General features: G+C 37.8%; 1 protein-coding gene across 8 annotated transcripts in view; it reads right to left on the reverse strand.

Annotated features, from left to right (window-relative positions):
- The window catches only part of LAMA2 (laminin subunit alpha 2), a 376,025-nt gene that overhangs the window by 208,762 nt on the left and 139,721 nt on the right, over positions 1-27,542 (reverse strand). For all 8 annotated transcript variants that reach the window (XM_054197441.1, XM_054197439.1, XM_054197436.1 and 5 more), the window contains exons 5-12: positions 23,716-23,895; positions 22,729-22,818; positions 20,409-20,526; positions 18,556-18,734; positions 17,057-17,156; positions 8,347-8,507; positions 5,695-5,835; positions 4,269-4,442 (exon numbers count right to left, since the gene is read on the reverse strand). In XM_054197441.1, the coding sequence (XP_054053416.1) occupies positions 4,269-4,442; positions 5,695-5,835; positions 8,347-8,507; positions 17,057-17,156; positions 18,556-18,734; positions 20,409-20,526; positions 22,729-22,818; positions 23,716-23,895 (1,143 nt within the window). The remainder of the gene's footprint in view (positions 1-4,268; positions 4,443-5,694; positions 5,836-8,346; positions 8,508-17,056; positions 17,157-18,555; positions 18,735-20,408; positions 20,527-22,728; positions 22,819-23,715; positions 23,896-27,542) is intronic.

Genomic DNA, 27,542 nt, shown 5'->3' on the forward strand with positions numbered 1-27,542 from the left:
AAAGAAGAAAAAGAGTTGTGGATCTATCTAACTCTATCATGCCCCGTGAACAAGAAAGTCTTGAGATCTGAAACCATGACAATACTAGATGAAGCTTTCTGGGTTTAGATGCATTAATAATTTAGGACAATTGATCCTGGCATTTCTGTTCTGGCTGATTATTGTATTATTTAAGCTTCCTTATGTTTTGGGTTTCAACTCCCTCCCTCCCCTTTGGGAGCTGTAGACTGCAATTCACTTTGCATTATTCTGCCTTTTGCATCAGAATTGCCTAAGAAATGAAAACAAATGGAAGGAAATAAAGATAAAAGCCACAAGGACCTAGCATATGATTATTTTATAATTCAATATTTAATCCTATGAGGTATTCTGGGCAGTCTGCAATAGATAATATGTCACAAACCAAACTTCTCACTCCATCCCACTCTTTAGCTTTCCCAAGTAGGGTACTTTTAAAGACTGACAGATTTTTAAAGTTTATACATATTGACTACAGGCTTATCACAGTGTCTTCATATCTGGACTCAAACAAACATTGACTTCTGTAAGTCATCAAATAGGTTACACAGCTAATCATAAAAGAACAGGCAAAATAAAAGAAGTGACAGCATTAAGCCAAAGAAGTCCCATTCCTGTTCTGTATGCACAGACTCTACACAAAACTTTCAGCTGTTGTCTTGGTTTTAACTAGAGGTCAGAGAAAGAACAATGTATCCACAACAGGGCTGCTTAAGCCCATACATTTGACAAACATGATGTGCTAGAATTTTTCCAAGAGATAACAAAGCCTTTTATTCAAGCATCTTTTGCTTTAATTTTCAACATGCTCTGACTACATGAAGGACCACATTACATCATTAACTTTACTCACACTGAATGGATCATGCTGTACAACTAGTTCAAATGACTCCCGTAAAACAACATTTGATGCAAGAAACTTCTCAATTTGAGTAAAATTTGCCAGTAGGCAAATAGTGGTTTTGAGTAGAGGTGTTTTAGGATTTCTATCATGTTGTTTGCAGTCTGAGTAATGGCAGCATTAATATCTGCTCAGAACCCAGATAGAGGAGTTATTTTCTTTATGACTGCTGGGTGTTGAGACCTAACAAGGTTCAGATACCTGGATTCTAGGATGGGTTCCACCTAAAGGCTGAACTAACCGGTGACTGCTGATCAAGGGCAATGCCCTAGCCATCTGAAAGACGCAGGATAAATCTCCACCTTCATGGTTAAAGCTGGCCCTTAGCAGAGAAAGGAACATAAAATTTGCAGCAGCAGAGAGAAAATAAAGCAGAGAGACTTTCTGTAACTAAAGATGGATGTTTCCTCATGGACTCTCAAGTGGCCTCAGCTGCCCCTCATGTGTGTGCGTCATGCAGGGGGTCATATGTTTATTTAGATATGCTCCATATCATGTTCTTTTGGCTAATCATAAATGGCTTCTACTCAGCACACAAATTATCAAATTGCTTTTTGCCAAGGTGTCAAAGGAAAAGAGCCAGAGTATATACAGGATGTCAGACTTCTGAAACATCGTGGACACCTAACCCTTCCACGCTGACTTTAGAGAAACAAGTGTTTTGTGTCATCCTGCTGAGTTTGGTATCGGATTTTTAATTAATTTCATACTTTTCTTTCAGTGCTCTGATCAAACTTTATCAGAATGTAACACTTTCCGAAAAATTTATAAAATATTTTAGCAAGGATAGAAGTTTAAAATAAACTTACAGATACATTGTCAAAACAAATCAAGAAACTGCTAACAAAAAACAAATGGGGTTTTCAGATACCTAAAATGTAATTAGAGGTGATAGAATAAGACAATTTTTCACTAACTAGAAGCTCTAACAGACCACAAGTCCTCATGACTGCTGCAATCCTTAGTTCAGTAGGCTATGATAAGGCAGGCAGGCAAGAAGATAAACTCTTTTATGATACCTACTAAAACCTTAATACTAGCCATTTTAAATCTGTTCTCCCAAATTATCCACTAGATATTTTATTTTTAGAAATTAAATTCCTCCAGATTACTCCCAAACGTATTCTGCATCAAAACCCGTCTTCAATTTTTCAGTTCAAACACATATTATATATCAGACAGGTAAAATATCTGGCTTTTAAAAAATTATCTGTATCTGTAAAAAAAAGTTAAAAGTTTTGGTAGTGGCATATATATTTGGAAGACTAAAAGGATATGGTGATGTTAAAGTAATTTGCTCACGTTCCTGTCCTAGTCTGACAAAAACAAGAATCCTGTACGATCTATAGCCTCCTGTTGTTTATAATGTCTCCTTAGAGACACAGTCAAAGACCAGCATCATATAGCCTAGTGTCACCCAGATTTAGACGAAAAGGAAAAAGCTAAAGGCTGCACAGTCAGGAACATCTTATTTATAACGCTTTTTTCATCCAAAAGAAGCATTTGGAGACGGATGTAAAACAAGCAGATAGCACACATATGGCAATCAACATTGTGGAGGCACATGCACACCATGCCGACTTTATATTAAAATAATTATTTTAAATAAGGTTTTTGAGCTATATTTGAAAACTATGAAATGCAGGATGGTTACTACCTTTTGTTACTCGGTTTTATTTTGGGGAATAGTATTTAAGAGCAATATTTTAACAGTAAAAAGGAAAGGCAGTTTTCTGTGACACAATGTTTATAATGTGCAACTTTATATAAGATTTTCTAAATTGTTCTCTACATTTCCTAAGACAAAAATTCTTAAAGAAGCTTGCCTGCTCTGAGATACCAATTATTCTACTGTAACACAGCTAGCAATCACTCTTAAGAAAGGATGTTTTTATCTAGTTTCAGCTATTTGGTTTTATCCAGTTTCAGCTATTCAGATAAATGTTTTATTGAGTTTACAAATAAGGACTCTCAATATTCTATTTCCATTTCCCTTTCCATAGCATAAATCATATGGCCTAAGCATGTCATTATGACTCTAATTTACGTGATGCAACATGGCAGTTAAGATGTACTGTGGTAATTTGTGAGTGCCTTCAGTATTATTGTAGTATCAAAAATTTATATGGTTCAGTTATTAAGGCAAATTGCTTCATTCATACAGAGATATCTGACAGTAACCACAAAGGACCTCCAAATTACACTGAAAAAATATCTTCCACGTTCAAATCATTTGTGCACATTCTTACCATTATTTTGCTCACTGAATAGAAGCAGAATGAAATGCTGTCTGGAAAAGTATCAGTTCATATCTCAGGGTAAGTTCACCAGACATGGAAGATTAGAGAAGAAACTCTCCCTTGCCCAGCTAAATAAGCCTGACTATCTTTAACAATTTATAGCTATGAACAGGATGCCCAATTCTTTGGAATGATGCTATTTAGTTTCAACATGCTCACTTACCTTCTGTCATGTTGATTTTCAGCCAGCAGGAAGAAAATAAATAAATAAGAAGTTGACTAGCCTGAAGAGACTACAGAGGAAAATGTGCTCAAGTGCATTAGTGTTAGCATTTCTGACAAGTTTTAGCGTAATCAGGTTTACGGTAAATGGAAAGCTGTTTAGATTTCTTCACATTTAGGACTCATGCAGTCCTTAATTCTACTCTCTGGTAAAAAATGAGATCTTCATGAAGGTATCATGTATGATAGCAGAAAGTCTAATGATGAGAAGCCTGATAGTCAGACCACTAAAGCATCCAAGGCTTTAGAAAGCCAATATTTGGTATCGACCTGCAGGGCATGAATATATGCGTACGTGCACACATGGGCACATGCAGACTTAGATAAATACATGCATTAGAACTGGCAGAGAGCTCTCAACAGCATTTTCTGAGTTCTAGGGCAGAGAGCTCCACACACACAAGTTTCTTGCCAAACACTGAAGTTTTGTAACACACCCCCACAACATCTGATACGCAACTTGCATCTCTGAAAAGCAGACGAGGGAACTGGTTTTCAAAGCTGAGGACAAGGTGGGAAGAGAACAGGACAAGCTGAACCACACAGCATCCAATTCATTGAAAAAAACCACACCGTGAACTATGTAGGCTTCTTTAATATCTGACAGAAGAAGCCTGAAGAGGGCTCAAGGTCAAAGATACTTAGTTAATTTTCTCTACTTTTTGCCTCACAAGGATACTCCATATGCCTGATTCCTTTCGGCTTGCAATTTTGCTGGTCAAATAGCTGTCCAACTTAATCTTCCCTCAGTTCTCCTCCCCTTCAAAGCCTTACTTCTTTTCTCAATAAATCAAATTAGCGTTTAGGCAAGTACCATCTGCACTTACTTTGTTGCCCAAGTAAGAACTGGGTGCACTCCAATAATAAGTTTGTGGCAGTACTTTTCGTGCAGCCACGTTGCTGATGCTAAACTGTTGATGCCCGTCAAATCTCTTTTGCTTGGGGGTAACTCTGATGAGACCCGGTAAGCCAGTCAGATACCATCCATTCATGTCTTCTATCTATAATGACAGAAAAAAACCAACAAAACAAAACACATTACAATGAGAAGCAGGACATGAGTCATTTCAATAGTCACAGCCTCTCATTCTTCTATATTTGAAAAACTGATTAGCTTTATATGATTAATAGCAGTTCAGGAACAAAGGAAACAACAAAGTAATACCAGAAAAAAATTCTCTTATTGTACGTGACTGGGATTTATAACTTCTGAGTAGTTTGAAGTAACTGACAGTATTTGCTTTCTCTGCTTCGTATGATCCAGAGTGAGCAGGAAATGCTATCATACAAACACATGCATAAGAATGTCTCCAAATATTATACAAGATTTCTATAAATAGTATCAGTCACAGAGGGTACAGAAGAAGAGTTGACAAATGGATATACATTTTCTGATTGTTGTAGACAGCACAATTTATAATAATTTGTAATTCTAAGGCCTTACAACTTACAAGTTCAAATATACTTTTTTTTAGAAAGCCAAAGCAAAGCTCAAAAGCACCAGAACTTGAATTTCTGAAATCCCATAACTAGAAATGAATCATCAGAGAAGAGCACGCTGTTCATACAAGCATGGCTTCTGGAGCCTGGATACAAGAAGAACAATAAATTACCTCAGCCGTGGGATGGAAAATTTTCCAGATGCTGGGATGTAAATAAGAACACTAGGCATATATAATTTAATTCACAGACTTCCAGAATACCAATACAGCCAAACCCAAGAGCTAGTAGACCTGGAACACATTTCCCAAACTCAATCTACACACATGACTATGTAGCACACACCCGTTTCAGTGGAATGATTGTCTGAGCTTTGAGAACTAGTTTAGAGTATATTTGCAGGCTAAAGACATTTTTCTACAGCACAGCACAAATAAGAACGGTAGGTTCATCTCCCATTCATATCCTTTCCTAGTAATGCAGTACGCAAAAAAAAAAAAAAAGAAATTCACTCAAAATGCAGGGGGCACCCCTGTAGGGCATCCCTTTTTCTCACATGAGCTGTGTGTTGTACATTTAATGTTTCAAAATTCTTAGCTATTTCATTAAATAATGACCTGGAACTGCACATTTTCTCACAATGAAGAGAAACAAAGCTTACAAGCATTTTTGTTTGGATAAATGAAAAATACATGGGGCATAAAAGAACACACATGATTTTATAATAAGATGCACTCTGGTGACAATAGACGGTGACAACACACAGAAACACAAAACCAATGACATGTACTGATGTGGTATGATTTTTCTTACACTTCTGTAGGTAAGGTGAGAGTGTGTGCAGACGTTTGTTTTCCCAGAGCAGAAACATTCCTCACAGCCTTTGGGATTATTTTGCTGCAGATTGAAGAAACCCGGTTTGCAACGATCACAGTTTTCTCCTTCAACATGTTCCTGGAAATGTACATTAGAATATTACTTCAGTTGTCATAGATTAGAACTTGAGATCACCAGCTTTATACTCTGCATGTAAATAACAGGACACAGAATCTGGACATTATTTGGCATTTAGTAATTACATTTTTCAGAGAAAGTTTTGGTTGTGCATTAAGTCCTGCTAGTTTACACAATAAGTCAATTTGTCCTATAGACAAAGATAATGCTAGCTTTTCTTCAAGGAGTATGTTGCAAAAGGCTCATGTTATGGTGTTGGTTTAGTAATTCAATATTTTTCCCAAGATAGCCCAGAAAATTCTTTCCCTTTCAAAAGTGTTATATGCAGTCTCTTTAATCCTGGAGACAGTGCTCTATGGTATGCACACACGACCAAGTTGTTGGCTCCACGTCAGCAGAGAATGAACACATTATAAAGAGCCTGCCCACACAGTGTAGACTATGATTGCTTGAAATACACAGCTCTGAAGTAAGTTCACCAAAAGCCATTTGATAGCCTCCTGGTTAAGCATGTCACCAGTGAGTAAAACCTGTATAATTCTATTGAGTAGGCAGCAAATGGATAATAGATATATAAAACTCAAAGTTGGAAAGGAGATCTAACCTATTCTTCAGCCAATGAAGCAATGTTTCTACAGCCTCATTTATTTCTCAATAATGTGTTCAGTCCAGTTTTAAATTATGCAAAAATAAGACTTTGACCATATGTCTTCAGAAAGCTCTCTGGGATAATTAGTGATACATCAGGCATTTATACTTGTTCCTCACCTTTCTGTACTTTAGTTTACTCTGGCTAACGTGGCAAAGATAACAATATAATGCCCACTTTGTTGCATTATGCTGCTTACAGTTAGAACTGTTTTTCAGCAGTCAATTTCCTTTACAAGAAAACTATCTTTAGTAAATTTAGAGCTCATCATATATAATTGAAAGATGTGATTAAAAGAAGGGAAGCATTTTTCCTAAGACCTGCTATTAACTTGTCCAGACATCCCACTTTATTCTTCATATGGAGCATAACTAATATGATGATTTCAGTGTCCCTTTGACCATAATCTGCTTTGATTTGAATTTGAAGATTGCTAGTGAAAATAAATGTGTCTGTATCTATCTCTCGGATATCTGCAAAGGGTATAATTTTTCTCCCACAAGCACTTAAAAAGGGATTAGAGAAGAAGAAAGGAAGTGTATCCAGCATGGACTCTCTGGGATAACAACAATTATCTCTATTCCATGTTTGTTCATTTTGGTCTGATTGTACTAACAGGTCAGTTTGGCATGACACAAATAATGTCATAATAATAAGAATCATTCAGCAGTGGTTATCTTGTTTTTGGCACATGACACCTTCATCAAAGCTCCCTTTCAAGTCAGAATATAGCAAAAGCACCCCTTTTCTGATCTTCTAGACTTGATAGCTAAGGAATTAGAACTGATATGGATAGATTTTATTTCTGACAGACAGCATGTGACTGTTACATAAAGTGAGGATAAGGTTAATTCTCTGAGTAGATTTCAGTGCTATTCAGCTGTCACACCAGAGCTTTATGTGTGTATGCAGCATAAGCTGATATATTGAAGCATTTTTTGTACATTCTTGTATTTAAGAAGGCAATGTAAGTATTTTTAAATCCACATTTGTGACTTATTCTGTTAATTGAATGCTGGAAGGAAACTCCCACAAGTATGACACAGAAAAATTGACCCACAGTACAGTAAATTGTCCTTTGGGCCTCTTCATGGTCACTTACTAAACTGTGACTTACAGAGCACCACCATTTCTAAAGCATTCCTGTTAACTAGGTATTTTATAAGAAGTGGGTGCATGTGGTTTTAGTTTTTTTTATTTCAATACCATATTGAAATATAATTTGCTGGAGGTACACGAAGGCACACAGAGAAAATCATTCTTAGATTCTCTTCCTAGAAATTAAGAAAATAATCCTAAAGAAAGGATGGATTATTTTTTTAAATATGTTACAGATTTATAATTGACCATCCCAAGGCAGGAAAGAATGCTCATAGTTTTGAACTTACCAACAAAAGAGGATTATATCCCTAATAACAACTCCTAAAAGGCAACTTTTTTGTTTGTTTAAACACATCATCAGTTCACTTCATTTTCTCCTTTGAAGTCATATTATGTTAGTTTTAGTACCCACAATACTTTAAACATATAGTTTCTGAGTACATGAGGATGCGAGTTTGAAATAAACGATTCACAAGCTTCATTATAATGAAGCATCCCTTCATTACAGATTTCTAAGGACGTGTATGACTGGCAGCAGGCTCCAAGGTACCTATGTTAATTACAGTGAGTACTGAGATGACACAAGACAATTTAAGACTTTACAGGACCAAGAACAAGTGTTCTATGAGAAGTGACTAACACAGATACTAACACAGCTAGGTAGGACAGCGGAATGCTACTGTATGATAGAAAACCATTAATTACAATCTTTCAATATCATTAGTATCTTCCTATGGCTCAGAAGATTTTGACATCCATACCTTGCAGGTGCAGGGACCTACACAAGGGTCGACATTCGCACTGCCTTTCACCGAGCAGTTGCAGGGCAGGCACTCAGGGTATCCCATGTAACCCAAGGCACACCTGTTGCAGCTCTCTCCTGCATAGCCAGTCTTGCAGTGACAGAAACCAGGCAACATATCTATGGGAAGAGGGAGAAAATATGAGGCATATTTGATTTGTCATTATTATTACTATTATTGTTAACAGGTATGTGTGTTAGAGTGCTCAAAGCAACACCTTTGGTAGGTGTAACATAAGGGAATATGTTGATTTAATGCAGTATCCTGTCTGGGAGAGGCTAGAATAAAGCATGTAAGAATAGAGCAAGTGCATAGTGATTTGAATTCCGAGCTTCCAGAAGTACGCGTACTGGAGATCTTCTAAACTGCAACTTATCCCTACTTCCTTGCACCTAACAGTCCCTGAAAAACATCTCTTCCATTAATTCACCTAGTTGCCTTTGAACATATTCTTACTTTCAGAATCCATAAAGCTCCCTAGCAGTAAGTTCCACATTTAGCCATGGGTAGAGTGAAAGAAAACACTGATGTGTGTTAAACCTGTATTTATTGTCCTCTAATTCTCCTATCATAGAAAACAGCAAGTAACCATTCCCTATTCACTTTCTCCACGTCATCTGTGATTTCAATATACCTCTATCATATCCCACGTGACATTATTATTTCATACACCAAAACCTCCTAAGCCTATTTAATATCTCTTTACACAGAAACTGCTTTGTATGGCTGAAAATCTCTATTGTCCTTCTCTGCACTGTTTCCAGTTCTAACAAATTATTTAAGGAGAAAGGAGTGCATAGTGTGGACCTATAAATGGTTTGATGGTCTTTTCAGTTTTGTTTTTTAAACATCAGTAATATTTCCTAAGGCTCTGTTGACCTTTTTGACTACTGCTGAGCCAGTACCGAGCTGATATGTCCAGGGCACGGTCCAAGGCAATTCTAAGAGCTGTTTCACAACTGGAAGTGCATAGTTCAGAAATCACTGGAATTAATGTACAATTAGAACTATTTTTCTCTGTGTTCTACTTTTCCTTTAATTGCTACAGAAATTCAACAGTTATTTTACTACCCAGCCACTGACTATCTTGAGATCTTCCTGAACATTTTGCAGTTCTTTCATTTTTCTATGCTGAAAGATTTTGTACTTGCTAACTTTGTCACCTTCCTACTCATCCCTTTTCCGGGTTAAATATGAATATTTTCAACAGTTCATATTGATCATCACTGTGAAAATGGTCCATTTATTCTTTTAACCAAGTACTAACCCATGAAAGAACATTTCCTCCTTATTACACTTTCTTTCATGGTCTTTAGTGAAGGATCTTGTCAAAACTTTTTGAAAATCAAAATGCAATATTAATCAAATGAGCCTTTGTTCACATGTTCACCGAATCCTTCAAACAGATTCATAAGGCACAGTGTCCTCTACAAAAAATCTGATCTTGAGTTTTGCCCATTTTTGCCACAGTTCAGAAATAGTATAAATAATTTATTGTAGTTCTACTGATTTGCTTGGTACAAAAACCAGACCTTCTGATTTTAGTTTCCTTGAACCCTCTGCCTTTCTTTTACGAATGGGATAAAGAGTTTCCATTTATGTAATATTAATATGAGGGTTTTTTTAAGTATTATAAACTGTATTTAATGCTTCAAGCAACTCCATTTTTAACTACATCCAGAAGCCACGGATAAATACAATACAGGCCTGATGAATTTTTATTCTTCATTTATCAGCTTGCTCTAAACCTGACACTTCTGTTTGAGACAGTTCTTCCGACTTGTCCCAATGAACAAAGACTCCCAAGCGTGAAATTCCCTGAGCTCTTCTATTCACTGATACAAAGAATTAATCTAGCTTTTCTGCTGTGTCCTTTTCTTTCTTGAGATCTCTGGTTATAACTTGATTACACCTTAATCATATTTAACTCCTACTGAATTTGAATCTCTAGCAGTCATTTTGATTCTGATTTATCTGAAGAAGTACTTCTTAGCAACATTTAAGCATTTAGCAAATTATTCCTTAAAATGTGTGTACGTGTTATTAAGAGTATGACTTTCCAGAATCTGTCACAATTTATGTCCTTTTCTATTATCCTCAATCGGATATAACTTCTGCTTTTGCAGGAAGCTTCTTTTTTATTGTTTAAATAGATAATTTTTTCTAGCTTAATTGCATTGCTTGAATCATTTTGAACTAGAGGAATGAATCTTCTCTAAATGTCTAACAGGCAGTCTGTAAACCCTATGCTTGCCATTAGCAATCTTGGATTGTTCATTTTGGTATTCTTTTTAAAGGTTTCCTTGTTTTGATTAAGCTTTTTTTTAGGGAGGCCTACAAGAATTTTTAATTTGACTGCCCTTCAACAGGAGAGTTTTAAACCAGTTCCTCATGCATAAATCCAGAGCTGCTTCCCTTTCTGTGGTTTCTCTAACTAGTTATTTGAAGAAGCAGTCATCTACAGAAGTTTTAAATTATATTTATTATCTGCTTATCTATACAGAGATTAAATTCAGTCTGTCTTCTCTAACCTTGCAGCCTCTTTGATCTCCTGTAGCACATCATATTGACTGTCACTTTCTTGATCTGTCCTAATTATACACAGAATTTCAGTGCATGAAATTTCTGTGTTACTTAATATCCCAAAACCATGTGCTCCATGGGTATTGATGCTGATCCTCAAATTTCTGAGTTACCCACCTCTCAAGTAGCCACTGGCGAGACCCCGCAGCACAGTAGGCTTCAGGCTCTTTTGTAATCTGGGTCAGTGCATCCTAGCCGGACAATCTTGTCTTATGAGACAAACTTCTGTTCCTTCCAGATGAAAAAACCCTGCTGTACACCAGAGTTCACCAGGAAAAGACACAGGCAAGTCTAACTCTTTAGAAGTGAGCCAGTCTTATTTGAAAGTTTCAAGAACTCATGCTTAGGTCTCATGAGTTAAGACTCAGCAAATCCAAATTCAACTAAATGCCTCAGTACGGAACAATTCCCAAATACTCATTTATAGTCTCTCCTCCGTTGCCCAGTCAGATAATTTTTTTAGTTGCCCATCAAGAACCTTCCCTTCTCCTGCTCCTTCCTTACCCTGCAGTGAAGGAAGAGAGACCAGGATTGGAAACTCCACTGTCACCAGCCCAGCCAATCCCCTTTCTTATACACAGGAGACACAGTAGTGGATAACATTCAGCCTAACATTTATCAAGAAACCTCCACTCCACAACAGAGAGGTGAAGGCGTAGAGACTATTAACGGTCATGTATTCTTCCAGCTCTTAATGACTGTTGATACAGTCAGTCTGTATGTTTTATTTAGGTCAATGCCTTCTTTCATTTACAGCATGTGCAAGATCTAGGCTCGCATTGTATTGCACAGTATGTAAATTCTTATCAGTGTCCCACTGGTTATCTTTCACCAGGCTTCTGTAGCACATATGTAGTGTATATTTGTCAACAGCCTAATTACATTTCGATTTAGGGCATGTTTCAGGTCTGTCTGTTGTTGTTGTAATGAACTAACATTTCATCAGAAGCACATCTTCTTTTGGTTTTGGTCTATTACTTCGTAGCCAAAAACAAATGGGGCTTTATTTGTTGAAGCTGTTATTCCCTGTTTTCTACCTGAATACTATCGGTTTCTGTCCTATCTTTGATTTGATGGAGGCTTTGAAAGTTCATCCTAGAGGATGAGTCATCTTGAAATATGAGTTTTAACAGTCAATTTTCTCCAGCCTACCAGTCTTTCAAAATTGCACAAAAATAAATGCATGCAAAAGCACGCACCAGACCCTTGAAAAAATCTGCAATCCCTGGACTGGCCTCTGCCATTTTCATTCATGTTCAACAGTGTATAAATTCCAAAAACGGTACCGTGGAAGTCAGTGGGACTGCTTGCTCAGTAAAGTACTATGAAGCCTGAATAAAGATGGAGATGTCTGGACCTTATTTATCCTACAATGTCTGAGAAAGTTTTTCAGCAAAAACTAACATCTGTCATTGGGATTATGTAGTAAATAAAGAGACAAGAGAGAACAGGGAAAAAACTTCACTGCATGATAGTGTGCAGCGAAGACTGAGTCACAAAACTCTGCCAGTTTCAAATCTCACAGCTCTTGCAGGAGTTTAAAAGCAAAGTAAAATGGCTATTTGTTGAAATCCAGCCGCTACACCTTGAAACAAGAGTACTGATTCACTGAGCAAGCCTAATTACTGGAGTACAGACTAGTTCTGAATGTATAGGTTCTACTTTTGCTTCTATGTGGACAGTTGCAAGTGATCAAAATATCAGCCATGGTCAAGTTTACCTATTATTAGGACGGATTGGACATAGATGGACAAGTTCAGTTTTAAAATTATTGCCTTTCACTTACAAAACCTACAGCCATTTTCATCAGTTTACTGTGTCAATACCACAGTTTACAAATATTTTTGCAAGTTCCTGGCTCTATCTTTTTTATGTTATGTTGCTCATGAACATACCATACAAAGTTGCTATGAAAGAATATTTGAAAAGCATTCTTGAAGCTTCAAAACCAAAAATATACTACACAAGCTAGAATAATGATATTTCATTTCAGAATACCAAGAGAAACATGTGAGGACGAAGTTATACTAGGGTGATCAAAATGGAAATTATACATGTTTAATATAAAAAAAGACTTCTTTTTCGCCTGAATCAATTATAAAGCAACTCCTTCATGCCCTTCTCTTATCTCCCGAAACCTGATGATGACTACAGGATGCAGTCATTTAAATCCTCTTATTGCACTTCACCGATGTACCAGTTATTACGTTATTTGCTACCATTTCCCATTTTAATTGTTGCTTACCTACAGTATTCAAGCACACAGAGAATGTACAGCCTCCAGCTTTATTTTCCTTGAGAACTGTTCATGGTGGCTTTATATTCCCAGTGATTTTCCTTATTATCATATTTCCATTTTAGTTTAATGTTTTTAATCTTCCTAACTCATTTGCTTACCACACATTTAAGAAGCATATTCCCATCTTACACCAAGCAAACAATTTATCCTTAAACAACCAGCCAGCAAACTCTGAGATGTATTTCAACCTACCCAGTGTGCATTCATTCTGGTTCACAGGTGAATAGGTAGATTCCTTCACACAGATCATGCTTTCCAGCCTTTCTTTTATGAAGGCTCCCCAGTGCTTCAAACCCAACTGCTGCCCCCGGTGAGCAGTGTACAGTAAAAAGAATTTTATCAGGATATTGAATATAAATTAGAGAAAAAAAAAAAGGTAAAAGGTGATCTGCTTTCAGGATAGTTTTATGCTAAAAATTATATCCAGATCTGGTCTTGATTCTAACACAACCGCTTCCATTACCACAAAAATCTTTCCTTAAAAGAAAAATTAAGAAGTCTTTTTCTTTCAACTAGTGTTATTGGGTCTTTATGTTGAATAAGACATTACAGTCACAAATCTGGCCTGCTGGTCCAAACACTATAATCAAACATAATGTGCAAGAAGTAAACAGTTCTCCTAGTGTGTTGGAACCTTATTTAGTACAACAAGTAGAGAAAAGCAAAAGTAAAGAAAAAGTACAAGGAGCAAAGAACAGGACCATTGTAGGCAGAATGGCAACAAAGCCCAGGTATGTGTAGAGCTGACTTATTTTTGTTCTTGGGGGTCTTAAAAGTGGTAAATAAAATAAGTAACAGAACTCTCCTCTGGCCACTGTCTAGACAGTGCAAACTGTCCACTTCTCACTGGACTCCCAGGACTGGGCAGGACACAAACAATTGGTTTCAGGAACAGATGCATGGACTACTTTGGGCAAGGAATTCCATATATGATGGCTGTTACCTAAATAAAAATTGTTGCGCTTGTCATATATAACGTAGTTAAAACACACAGAATAATCTCTACAGTAAATAAACTGGAAAGAGGAGACACTGATGGGCTTAAAAAAACCATAAAGGAAAGAAATTACTTCATGTGTTACAAACGGCAGATTAAACAGAGACTAAGAATACTCTACTGTGCTCAAAAGCAACCGGCCTCCAACTAACTGCAGATGAATGAGTCAAGTTTCAGGAAGATCAGGAGAAGCTGGTTATAGTCAAGGCAGAAAACGGATGAAAGTTTTAATTTTGTGAAGAGAACAAAAGAATTCTCTCGTTCTCAGGACTGGAGGAAATGCTGAGATATAAAACTTGTCTGAATGCCTAGACGAACAGGACTGGCCACTTGCCAATAAAAGTAAAAGGAGGCAAAACAGACAGAGATAATCCAATTTTGGATATGTTATCTTCAAGACGGTGGCACAACACATTTCTTGATTTATTAGAAAGACGCAGTTAATGATCTTTAGATTAGATTAGATGGATGGAGACAACAGAGAAAAAGCAAGAAAGGAAAGGAGGGGCCCAAACAGGAGTCTTAGTCTTTTTCTAGAGAAGTCCAGAAAAGAAGCAAGAGAAGAATTTACCAGAAAGAAGATCAAAGGATGAAAAAGGCAGAAGGAGATACGGGAAGCAAGGTGTTAAAGCACGGGCCACCCAGTCAGATTCAGAAAGCGGAAGCAGATTTAGAAAACAACTATGAGAGGGCTTAGATCTGTTGAATGCTCAGAGGGAAGAATAAGACATTATGAGAGCTCCTAATGACACTATTACTGACAACCAAACAAGATGGAAAAACGTCTTTATCTTTTTGCTCCCCTCTGCCCATGAGAGAAGAGCTGACCGCCTGTTACTGCCTTTCAGCCGCCAGGCCCCCGCAGAGCGTCCGCACCCGTGGCCAGCGCGGAAGGTGTGACAAGAAAGACTGCAGCAGCGACAGCCAGGAACCCAGAGACCAAGCAGCTGCTTAACACGCGATTTCTTTGAATTAATCATTCTTCCGTCTCAAAATCATAGCCTCAGTATTTCACAAAAGCACTGAATGGCAGTAGTGGCAAACATTTAAATAGAAGTTGTCCTGCTTAACAGTAAGAGAGGTTGCTTTGCTGCACGAAGGCTGACACATGTGTAACCCGCCCACTCTCACCCACAGGTTTGTTACAGGCGTTCACAGTCTTCTTGTGTTTCTTCCAGCTTCGGGATTCATCCTCTCTTCTGCTTCTACTGTCTCTCCTGTCAGTCCGTGTGATTCATTGTACCGGGTGTCCGGGCCCAGGCGCTGGCAGTGGGGGGCTGCAGGCCGGCCCCTGTGAGGAGAGACCGGGGCAGCCCTGCGCCGGACACAGCCGGTTCCAGCCAGCTCCAACCCACCCACTGCAGGGCTCGCCTCAGCCCCCCAGACAAGATGGGTTAGAGAAGGTCAGAGGAGGAGGAGGAGGGGGAGGAGGTGCTTCAGGCGCCGGAGCAGAGATGCCCCACCAGCCCCTGGAGGAGACCATGGTGGAGCAAATATCCAGACTGCACACCATGGAGTAACCCCTGAAGGAACAGGTGGATACTTCCTGAAAGAAGACCCATGGTAGAGCAGATTTTTTTTTTCCTTAAGGATGGCAGCCAGCGGGAAGGACCCACGCTGGAGCCGAGGAAAAGCATGAGGAGAAAGGAGTGTCAGAGAGGAGCCGATATGACCACGACCCCGATTCCCCCTCCCCCTGCACCACTTGCAGGGAAGTTGGGAATGAAGGAGTGAGGCTGAGCCTGAAAACAAAAAAAAGAAGGTGGGGGAGGAAAGTGCTTTTCAGATGTTTGTCTTTGTTTATCACTATCTGAATCCATTTAAATTGGCAATAAGTTATGTTCTTTTTCCCCAAGTCAAGTCTGGCTTGCCCACGACAGTAACTGGTAAGGAATCTCCCATCTTTACCTCGAGCCGTGAGCTGCTTCATTTTATCTTGTCCCCCTGTCCCACTGAGAAGGGCAGTGAGAGAGCAGCTGGGTGGGCAGCTGCAGCCAGCGAAGGTCAACCCACCATACATACCACTGTGACAGTTATCAGTCTCATTTTATTGAACTGATGTGATCAGTACATGGTTGTTAGAGTAGATTTTACACCTCTGGGCCCTGTATTTGCATGCCTGCTATGCTGCTTTTATGTTCCATTGATCTCTATTTCAAAAAAGACTGCTACAACGCCTCTCGTCAATAGATTGTAAGTAGCCCAATTAAACATGTCTTTGAGAACCGACCTTGAGTTCTTTGTTATCTTCCTACAGTATTTTCAGAAGTTTGTCAACAAAAGAACCAGAAAAATATGTCAATCCATTGTTTCCAAAGCACAAGGGTGCAGTTTATTTGAAGACACCTCTTACAGGTAAACAGCTTGCAATCCTACTTTAATAATATAGATGGCAAATAAATATAACACCTTTCATACAGATTTTTTTCTAGGTTTCAAATGGAAATATGCTTAGAGAGGAAAAGAGATTGAAACATTATGGTTGTACTAGTTTTAATCTCTTCTGTAGAAGAAGAAAGCTCTTTAAGCCAAAATTCTCCAATATATTCCATGGGGAATACTCTTCCAAATGTACCCAAGTTTGCAAGGCATGAATCTGAAAGATTCATGGGAATATAAAATCTGAGTTTCCAAAGAAAAGTATCATAAGAATGCAGGTGGATTACTGTTCATATGAAGTAAACATTTTTTTAAAAGTGATTTATTTTTTTTAAGAGGTATCACAAAGGTTTTTCAGCTTTTCTTTGCTGAACTTAAGCTTTAACGTCACTATCTTTTAGGGATCTTACCTCCTTCTGCATGTTTCTCGTCTTTGACACAGGTATCATGTAAAGACCCATTTGGATCACAGGAACACGGCTGGCATGGATCTGGGCTATCTGCCAATACCTATAAAAACAGAGAGATTACGAAACAAAATCTTGCCTTTAATAATTGAAAGTTTTTATTTACTTCTTAAACAATAAGTAGAAGAGAATGACTTCGTGTAGGTAGCTTGCACTTTAGCAAAAGTGAGATGGTTGCCAAACGTAACCCATGCAGTCTAGGCATTAAAGTTACATTTTGGATTTTTATTTAGAAATATGTAAGTGATTTAGATACAAATATGTTTTCAACTAAAAACCAAGTGAAGAGATAATAACAGACCCTTGTATAATTAAAATAAATAAATATAATGAAGTAAATTTTAAGCACTCATTATCTAAAGTAATACTGAAAGATAGTTCAGTTGTTCTGGTCAACGTGATTAAAAAAAATAAGTAAAGTTAGTTGGTCAGTAACTAAACAAAAAGGGTAAGTGAAGAAAAGTGAACATTAGACAATGGAACAATTTCCTTCAGTTCTTGAAAAGGTTACCTCAACCAAACTTAAACCTTGGTCTAATGTCACACTGGGAATATAAACTAAAAGTTCTGCATGAACTAAGCATATACACATACTGTAGATATGCTATACACACATATATAAAATCCCTATTGGTTGGATGATAACCTGATTCAGAGGGAAAAATCAAGTGCCCTACTGTTGAAGAGATCAGTACTCCTTTTCTCAAGCTCTAAGGCTAAAACCAGTATATTAGGGAGAATGTAATTATTGTTATTTGCTGATATTTTCTGTGTTTGAGGATTGAAAACCAATCAGACTAAAGGCCATGATTTACCCAACTGAAACTATACAGACAAAATATCAAGAATTTAAGCACACACTAATAGTGTAGCTGTCTAAAGCACAGGCACAGCCCACGTTGGCAATACAACCTAATATAAGATTCATCTTCTGACAGCTTCAACTTAGATGAAAATACAGCTTTATATGATGAAACACAAAAAACAATTCCCACTGCCCTGAAAATGAAAGGCATTCATGAGACTATAGAATTTCACTGGTTATTAATTCTACATTAAATTTTAAAAATAAAAATTACAGACTTTCTCCAATATCAAATACAGCAGTATTTCTTTGATCTTTGATAACAAATCTTCAAATTAATTACTGAGGCAAAAGTTCTGTTTACAGGACCACATCCTCCTTTAAATTAAATTGAAGCACTAGCTGGAGGCCCTGACCTCAAGTGCATTCCTTCATATCAACACAATTCACTTGCAGATTTGTGTAAGCATTAATTTTACAGATTTCCAGCTGTGAAAAGCAGCTACTACGCTGTCAGAAGTAGAATTTAACCTACATAAAAACTGTGTTATGGCTTTTAATAACTTAATTGCCCATGCCAAAGTGATGGTTCGCACACCGAGCTTTACAGTGAGGTGACAACAGAACATGGATTTACCCCTTTAGGTCTGAAGTAACCGTCGACACATGTCTCGCAGTTTATGCCACCGGTGTGGCTTGTACAGTTCACACACACTCCGCCCCCAATGTATTCTCCGTGGACATTCAAACTCTGATTTCTGTCTGCAACATCCTGATCATAGTAACACTCCTCAGTCTTCCCATGGCAGTTGCATGCTTAAAGAGAAGGAACTGTGTTAGCGAACACTTTGCGGCTGGAGACACCAGGCTGTTACTAAGATATTAAAAAAGAGTCGGTCAACATTTTATCATTGGTGCTGCATACATTGTAACCAACAGTACATCCAAGTATAATTTACTACTTCAGCTGTGAAAAGTAATGTGGTCCCATCACAAACGCAGCCTGGAATTCTGTATATTGTATTTTTGTCTCAATGTTTTGTCTGGGAGAGTATGGAAGTTGACAGATATAGCCTAATTATGTTCTTCCTGTTTTGTTTTAGGGTTTTTTTTTCTGTTTAAATTGATAGTCCAGAAACCTTTGGTTGTTGCTCATACATGTGGTTCATGAAAGGGTCAGCTAATTTAAAATACAACAGGAATTACAAGGAAAGCAGCAGAACGGTATGAGTAAATTAAAATAATTTACAGGAAAGCCAAAAGACATCCTGAAAACACTTGATTTGCACATATGCGTATAAGAACTGGGTCAGAACAATGAGATTCTGAATCTTAAAACTTCCTTAGAAGTTCAGATTCAAACTCTTAGGCTTCAGGTCCACATGCAGGAGAGCTAATCTAGTAATCTGTTGCTGTGAAAATGAGGTAGCTCACTCTCTCCCTTTCCCTGTGGTATTAAAACATTCATTTCCACATAAAGAGAAATTCAAAGCTAGTCAACATTGCAGGGAGTAATTCTCCTCACATCTGAACCAGATCCCAGGGAACAGTTTCCACCAGGAAAGTACAATTCACTGAGGTTGAATAGGGCATAAGAAGCGTCTCTTAAAAATTAAACATGAAAATAGATGTACCCTGATTTCATTCCAGAATGCATTCCCAGTGCAGACACAGTCCCTACTGAAACAAAGATCTCTGTGACCAAAGTTTACAGGACATAAACAAGCAATTACTACTTTTATTATGGGGATACCTGTTTCTTTTTATTTATTTTTAACCACTCATGGTAAAACTATGGCTGCAATCCTACAACGGAATAAACACTTACATGTAATGGAGCACTAGATTTTATTATGTTCAGAAATACAAGTGGTATGTGACCTTTGGAAGTGAGATGTTAAAGTTCAGTTATAACTATCCTTACTACAGTAAATCTGAAAATCAAATTGCCACCCTATGGAAAGGTGATATTTCAAGGTATGTTTTGATTCCGTGTTGGAAAACTAGATACAATGATTCATTCATTAAAAAAATCACAAACTCAAAGTGCATTTTGATCACGTACAAATATTTTGTTTCAGCAAGGCTGAACATTATAATATACAAAAGTGTCATTTATACAAAGGTCATGCTGTTAAAGTTTAATACAATGAAAAATCTATAAAAAAGATTTTTCACTTATCATGATACAGTTCTGTTATTTTATCAAAACAAAACCACAGGAATTATAAACATTAAACAAGTCTAAATATTTTTTATGCAGTAGTCCACCAATATCAGCATGTTAAACTAAAATATTCTGAGTTTAATAAAACCATGAATCCACATGAATTGTTCTGTTAACTTTTTTGAGCCAGCCTATGTAAGTGAACAACTGATGCATAAACAAATGTGGTTAGAAATAAAATTAATTGCAAAATCATGTAGGATCTGACCAGGTTTCACCAGCAGTTGCAATAAACTTTCTCTTCTGTACTGTTTTCAACTTACGTTCACATTCATGCTTAACCAGGAAAGTGCCAGCATGCCAAGGCTTTTGATTGAAACCAGGACAACACCGATCACATGTCTCTCCGCATGTGTTGTGCTCACACTGACAGATGGATTTCTAATTTAAAAGAAAAACAAATATTTACACAATGTGATGATTTGAAGAATCTGTCCATGTACATAATCTGCCTTCCAGTTCAAATTATGAAAACATTAACATTAAGAATGGCTATACTCTGTAATTCCTCTGTTTATTCATTTTAATTCATTTATGTACCCTGCATTCACCAAGTGAGAGACAAAAGCGTGTGTTTTACTTCTATAGCTCTATTTTAAGAAAACAGCCATGGTGCAAAGGAAGATAGTTGGCCAGGGAATCTAAGGAGAATCTAAGAAGGCAGGAGAATCTAATTCCAACTGGCTGAAGAAAGGATGGGAGAATGAAAGCTCCCCATTACGGCAAATAAGCCAAAGTGCTAGCAGCCCTCAGGTACAGCTTCACATTGCAGGCAAACTGATCTGATATCTGGCTTGCAGTAGAAGGAGTGAGCCAGTATCTACCCTTCCCTTAGATGTAGCAATCCTGCAGCTGCAGACTGAAATAAATTCTGTTGGATGATCCATTAAAAATTGACTTTTCTTTTAACTTTAGCATTAATTTTTTACTGCATGAGTCAACTCATCATGTAACCTTCTAACTGCATAACTAATTCTATGTGAGGGACAGCAGAAGTTTTTAAACTAACAGGAGATGGGAGCAGGACCACCCTTTCAGTGGCTTTTCAGTTCCTCAGCAGATCACCTTAGTCCCAGCTTAGTCCCAGCATGAAAATATTGCTGTAGGGAACATCCAAATTCTCTGAGCCACAGAAGCAGCTTGCAAAAGATAAAAGAAACGGTAGTTTGGAGAAATGAGGAGCAAAAATTGTCTTCCCAATAATTATTCTTTGTGGTCTTTGTGAAACCACTTAAGGTCAAAGCAGCAAGCTAACGTGGAGAAATTCTATGGCTCACAGGACGAAGCATAAATCTTGCAAAACAAGGTTAAGTTGAGGAATGCTTCAGAAAAGCAAGGCAGTAAATTCAAGCAAGTTTATTCTTTGTAATGCTCAGGGAAAGATTAATTGTGCTAAAAATCGGAGTCATGATGTTTATAAGCCAAAGCCCGCCTATTTTTGTTCGGCTCAGTCTAAAGAGTATCCCTGGAGAGCTAAACCAAATACTCCAAATCTCTTATGGCTTGAGTTGTTTCACTCATGCTATTTTTTATACTCATCAGACAACAAATACGTATTTGTCATCCTGCAAAACAAGACACCACACTTGTCAAAATCCCTTTATTTTATCTAGTAGCCAAATTATCTGAAGTATGTATTAATTGGATCAACAGCATTTATTTTCTGAGGTAGGCCCAATCCTAACTGATGGCGCTGAGACGATGCTGCAGTTTGATACCTAAGGCCATCTGAAACAATAGTTCAACACTTGCTGTACACACCATCGCAGAAAAGGCTTAGAAGGATTAAACCAAGGAGTTTGTAAAACTTTGACAAGGACACATGGAAACTGCTTAGAACTGTAAATGCATTCTCTGTAAGATTTCTTCCAGGTTTTTGTTTATCAGTTCCTACACAATGGTTTAATGTCATATACAAAGAAGATTTTTTGTTAAATCCTACAAAGCTCCTGCTACAGATTGGAAATTCTGTATTAGTGATAATGTGTGCATGCATGTGTATAGATTTGAACCATCAGTCACAAATTATATTTCTATATTTCAGTTGTATAGGTTATGTGTTTATTAATGGCGTAAAAAGAAAGCTACAAGCTGAAAGAAATTATAAACAGCTCATGATTTTCTAGACTAGCTTGACTGATCGCTCAATTAATATTTCTGGCATAATATATGCGCCATTCTAGAGCCATCGTTTGTTTGCAAGTATTGATTAAATACTTGACAATCATTTAGGAAACACCTTGATTAATATCAACAAGAAAAAGGAAGACAGACTGTTACTGCTCACCTCTACAGCTACACAGCATGACCCAAATTTCCGTTGTTCCTAGGAGAGTTTCAGGGTGGACTGAATTACCTGAAACCTATTCTTTCATTTCAGAGAAAGCCTCCACTGACATTGTATGAATGTTTATTATTCTGGTTGCTAGCACTGTTTCATCCTGGCACTGCTTCTGACTGTTCTTCGGGATGAGGAACAGACATAAATTCACAGAACTCTGAGGAATATCAATATTTTTTCTCATGTTCCTCACAATGGCACATTAAAAATAAAAAATGCCCCCAAAAAAGAAAAATACGTACATTGGTCACTGGATCCAGTGGACAAGCCTTCGCATGTCCTGAACATATACACATGCCTCCAACAGAGATATCTTTTATGGAATAGTAATACTGTAAGACAAAACAGAAATTGAATTGCTAAATGGATTGTAAAATGCAGGTGCCAAGCTGCAGACTTCATTCCCGGTGACAACTGTCAGGTCCTCTTTTATTTCTTTTTTGATCTATTACAAATATAGCAGACAGTGTAATAATCCAAGCTGCGTCTTGATCAACAGATTCAGGCTTAGTGAAAGAAAGAGTATAAATTGGCACAGTTCCATTTGTTTGAAGTCACAAGAGCCATGTCAATTTATACACAGCACACACCAAACACGAGCATAGGAAAAGGCTATATGCACCCTGGATAATGAAATGGCAAATGCTATAGAATTTATTCCCTTCAGAAAACATGAAAAGGAAAAGGCATGATGATAGGGAGAAGGGAAAGGCTAGAACTAGTGCTGCATCCATTCTTTTAAGCTAAAGCACGAGGTAAAATTTTTAGTGTTAACAACAATCATATAATAATGCTAGAAGTGTTGCGTTCAGGCACTACGACTACTTATAGTACCACTAGTAGAAAGTCTACTCAAAGTCTTCAAGGAATCCTAAAGACAGCAAAGGATTGAGCAGCAGAAGAGTCAAGAGGACATTATCTAACAGCAACCACCTGCCAATCACCTGCATCCAAACATTTACAGCCAAAGGAGCTGTGTGCTTATGTTAATAGGCATGTTATGTATGTTAATAACACCAATAAGCAGAAAACATAACACTGTTAGTTCTGCTACAGAGAAGATAACAAAATGCTGTGAAGAGGGAATCCTCTAAGACTAGGATTTTGACAAATAACAACAGGTATTCATCATCTCCCAAAATTTCCTATGGCAAACAAAGGCAGGTACAGCATTTACAAGTGTAAGAAAACTTCTACACATGCATTTCTACTGTCTTGACAGAACTTACCCTCCTTGTAACAATGGGATCAATTTCATTTGGATCTTTGTGTGCGAACATCATTAAGTCAGCATTTAGTGTCCGTATCCTCTGAAATCTCAGGCGAATAAAGCGAGCAGAGGTGAATTCTAACAATACACGCGAAGGATCATCAGCACTAGGCCGTCCATTAATTAGAGAAGTGTGAATCTGAAGACAGAATAATTAAAGCAATAAGAAATTAGACGACAGCGATGCTGCCATGATTGTGCCAACAAGTATCATTGAAAGCACTGTGTGAATGCCTTTGTAAATGTAAAACACCTTCTTTCTTTAAAAAGTAGATTTCCCCACACAAATATTCCATGTACTCACAGACCCCAGGTATGGAGAGGCTTTACAGTAAGAACATTTTGAGCAAAGGAAAGTAATCAGCCACGAAAAGATTGTAGCACTAACTGCATACGTGTACCAAGGCCCTACAACAGTGTCCGTGCTGCCAGCAACTCATTTCTCCTCCTCTAGTCTAAAATAGGTACTTTCAAGTTATTGAACAACCAAAAGGCACAAAAATTTTAAATTAAAGGAATGGATACTTGGAATGGGACTCAGAATTCAACAAGGGTCAGTTTACACCTCTTACAGTGGCCATCATCAAAAGACTTTGAACTAGGTGTTTTCTAAAGCCAGGACAAGGTAACTTTTGAAACACTGCAAACTACAACAGCTAGGAGAGACAAAATAAACATTCATGAGCATCTCCCCTTTCACACTGTCTGTTTACACAATACATCATTTCTTTTGAATCTTTTACTCAGCAAGTTGAAGCAATTTCCTGGGTTGCAATTGCTTTCACCTGGTCCCTAAGGAAGGTCTTTATCACCTCTGAGAACTCTGTTCAGCATTTGTTTTTCCAAAGACGCCACCAATCTCTGCTTACACTGTGGCTTTTGTAAAAATTGCCCCCCTTTTTCTGCCTGCCTATCCTAAAGTCTACATATCTTCTAGGCAAGCGTGCTCTGTGGCTCTTTCATAAAGAAACTTTCTGACCCCAGTTGCATCATCAAGGGCAAGGCAGCAAAAATAAGCAATCTTCTTCTTTTCCTGCCTTTTTAGCTGATCATGGCATACATTAGCTGCGAATCAACAAAATAAAACAGATGGTCTGGTACAGAATTGTTCTTGGAAAAGGCGTACAAGAAGAAGAATGTCAGGTATAGCAAAATATTGTTAATGAGCACCTAGGGGGAGGGAGGAAAGAAACCATTAATTTTCCTGTATTCTGAAGTGTTAAATTTTAATTGGAGCATTTTTATTACAGGCTGGTACACTGAAAGAATGTTTAGATGCTGAGCCAAATGTGTGGAACATTAGAACGAATAGGAGAATTACTTATTCTTTGCAATCAACACATTGTGCACCTTACCTCAGTGCTCTGAGTGAGCAGTCAGGCCACACAGCCATTTTCTGTCGTTGAACGTGATCATATTACCACTGTTTTAGGCAAACAGCTGCACTCAGAATGCCAGCTGGCACTCACTTAGCAGTGACTGCCTCACACCGAGGAAAGAGACAGCAAATCTACTGCTCCCAGCAAAGCAGTAGCTCTTCCTTTCCTGGAGTTTTCACAAGCACTGGATAGAAGGTTTATTAAACAACTGCTGTTTTGCACTGGCTGTGTGATACTCTTAACTTACGTTCACTACGAACAGGGAAACCCTGAGCCTCATCACGTTGAGCGTCCTTCCGCATTGTATCCACAGGTACACAAAATCACTGGGAGCCACTCTGCCAGGAGCAATTGTCAGGCATATTTTGCCTAAGTATGAATCAGCACCGCTAGGCTTCTGCCAGGTTATGTCCAGGAATAGGTAATATTGCCACCTCCTCCTGAGATCACAACAACACTCTCACTCCGAGCTCTGACTCAGTTTTGCTCCTGACTACAAGTAATTAAACTAAAGCAGACAGTTGTCTGGAAACAAACAGAATAAAATGCTATGAAAAAGACAGGGTACAAAGAAAAGATTATAATAAAACCTCCAGAGAATGCAAGGAGGAGCTCCTGAATGAGAATGTCTGGCTACAAGCAGGACAAAACCACATGACTAGAGAGAGCAAACTGTTCCAGTCCCTGGTGAAAAGAGAGAGGAGAACACGTGTGGTGAGTAAACTTCAAAAGAAGCCTAGAGACGGTGGCAACAGGTCCAGTGGAAATTGACAGATCTTTCCAAAAGAAGCAAGATGTTAGTAAGAACACACGCCTAAAGACTTCTTTGCATAATATTTACCTGTGAGCAAGGAAATACATTTTTTGAGTGTTTTTTCACACCATCATCTCCTTCTTTTAAACAGGATCCAAAAGATTTCTTTCTTACAGGCATCGAACATAGATGGGTTATAGTTTAAAGCAGTAGAATACTAAAGACTGAACTTTGATATTCCAGAGATAAAGAGGAAATATATCTAAAGTAGAGATGAAAACATACCCTAGCTCACCCTGAAACAGCAACAGGTCTATGGCTATAAGCAGCACGGTAGACCATCTAATCAAAAAGATAAACTATTAAGCTTTCAGGGGTGGGGGGAGAAAGATGCAGGTAAAAGCTCATGTATCAGAATAAGCAAATGCCCACAGAGAGTTGAAAGTACGAATCACAGACACAGCTTGACCCCAAATTACACATCTGACAAACAGTAGTCCTATCCTTTGATTTATATTTTTTAAAAAAGAAAAAAGTTAGTCTTAAGACACTGATTCGGAAAAAAACCCCACCATCTTGGAGCGGTAGTTGTACAGAATTAAAATGTAAATTAACAAAATAAAACAAGAGGCATCCTTTTCAGAATAGACCCCCTTTTTAAAAGTTTTCATGGATCTATCTGCCGGCAGCACACCTATTTGGCAAGGCTAAACTAGTAGAGATGATGACTTCTATTTATATTGTCTTTCATGCTTGTGTTTAAATGTTTCACAATTTAATTTTAAAACAACAAACAAATAATTTCTTATAATTACTGAAATGCAGCTATGTCCTGCGTGAAATGTGGCACCTTTTCAAACATGTACAGGAAAATGACACTGAGATTAGGAAATTAAAACTGGGTAGTTTTATCAAAATGAACCTGAAGGGAAAATTTTACACAGGCAAAATTAATTACTCTAAATTATTTTTTCTCCTCTCAACATCTGTGATGAAATCATTAATTTCTCCCTAGAAACATTTAGAATCAACTTGAAGAGTGTCCAAATAAGTTATTCCTATTCCTTGAAAAGAGAAAAAGGAAGAAACTAAGAGTACTTTGGGAACATCTGTCATTAATCAGGAATAAACAGTAAGAATTTTAAATAACTTTTTTTAAAGAAGTAGAAATCAGACTTAGAATATTTTCAATACGACTCTCACAATGAGACATCACTGTGTTTTTCCAGAGCACGCTTCCTCTTTCATCTCCCTCCACAATCTTGCAACTATTTGTAAGACTCTGTTTGCATGATAGCACATTTTCAGTCAAGACGCTAACAAGCCCCTACCCTCCAAGTATTTTTGAATCAGATCTGAAAACTGTTCCAGTGAACACAGTCCTCGATACCCATCTACCATTATGCCATCCAAGATTATCATAGTACTTCACATATGCTCTGTGTCCTGCAAAAACGAGCCCCATTTTCACATAGGCAACTAAGGCACTGATGTCCTGTACTAGCTGTACGTGTACTGCAGTATGAGCCCCACCAGAGTTCTACAGCAGAGCTAAGATCCAAAGCTGAGTCTACCAGGAAAATATTAATACTTTAATCCACCCATTGGGCCGATAAAATTTACATAATCCAAGCCTGGATTCCCCATGAGGGA

The sequence above is a fragment of the Rissa tridactyla genome, chromosome 3, assembly GCF_028500815.1.
Source record: "Rissa tridactyla isolate bRisTri1 chromosome 3, bRisTri1.patW.cur.20221130, whole genome shotgun sequence".
Lineage (NCBI taxonomy): Eukaryota > Metazoa > Chordata > Aves > Charadriiformes > Laridae > Rissa > Rissa tridactyla.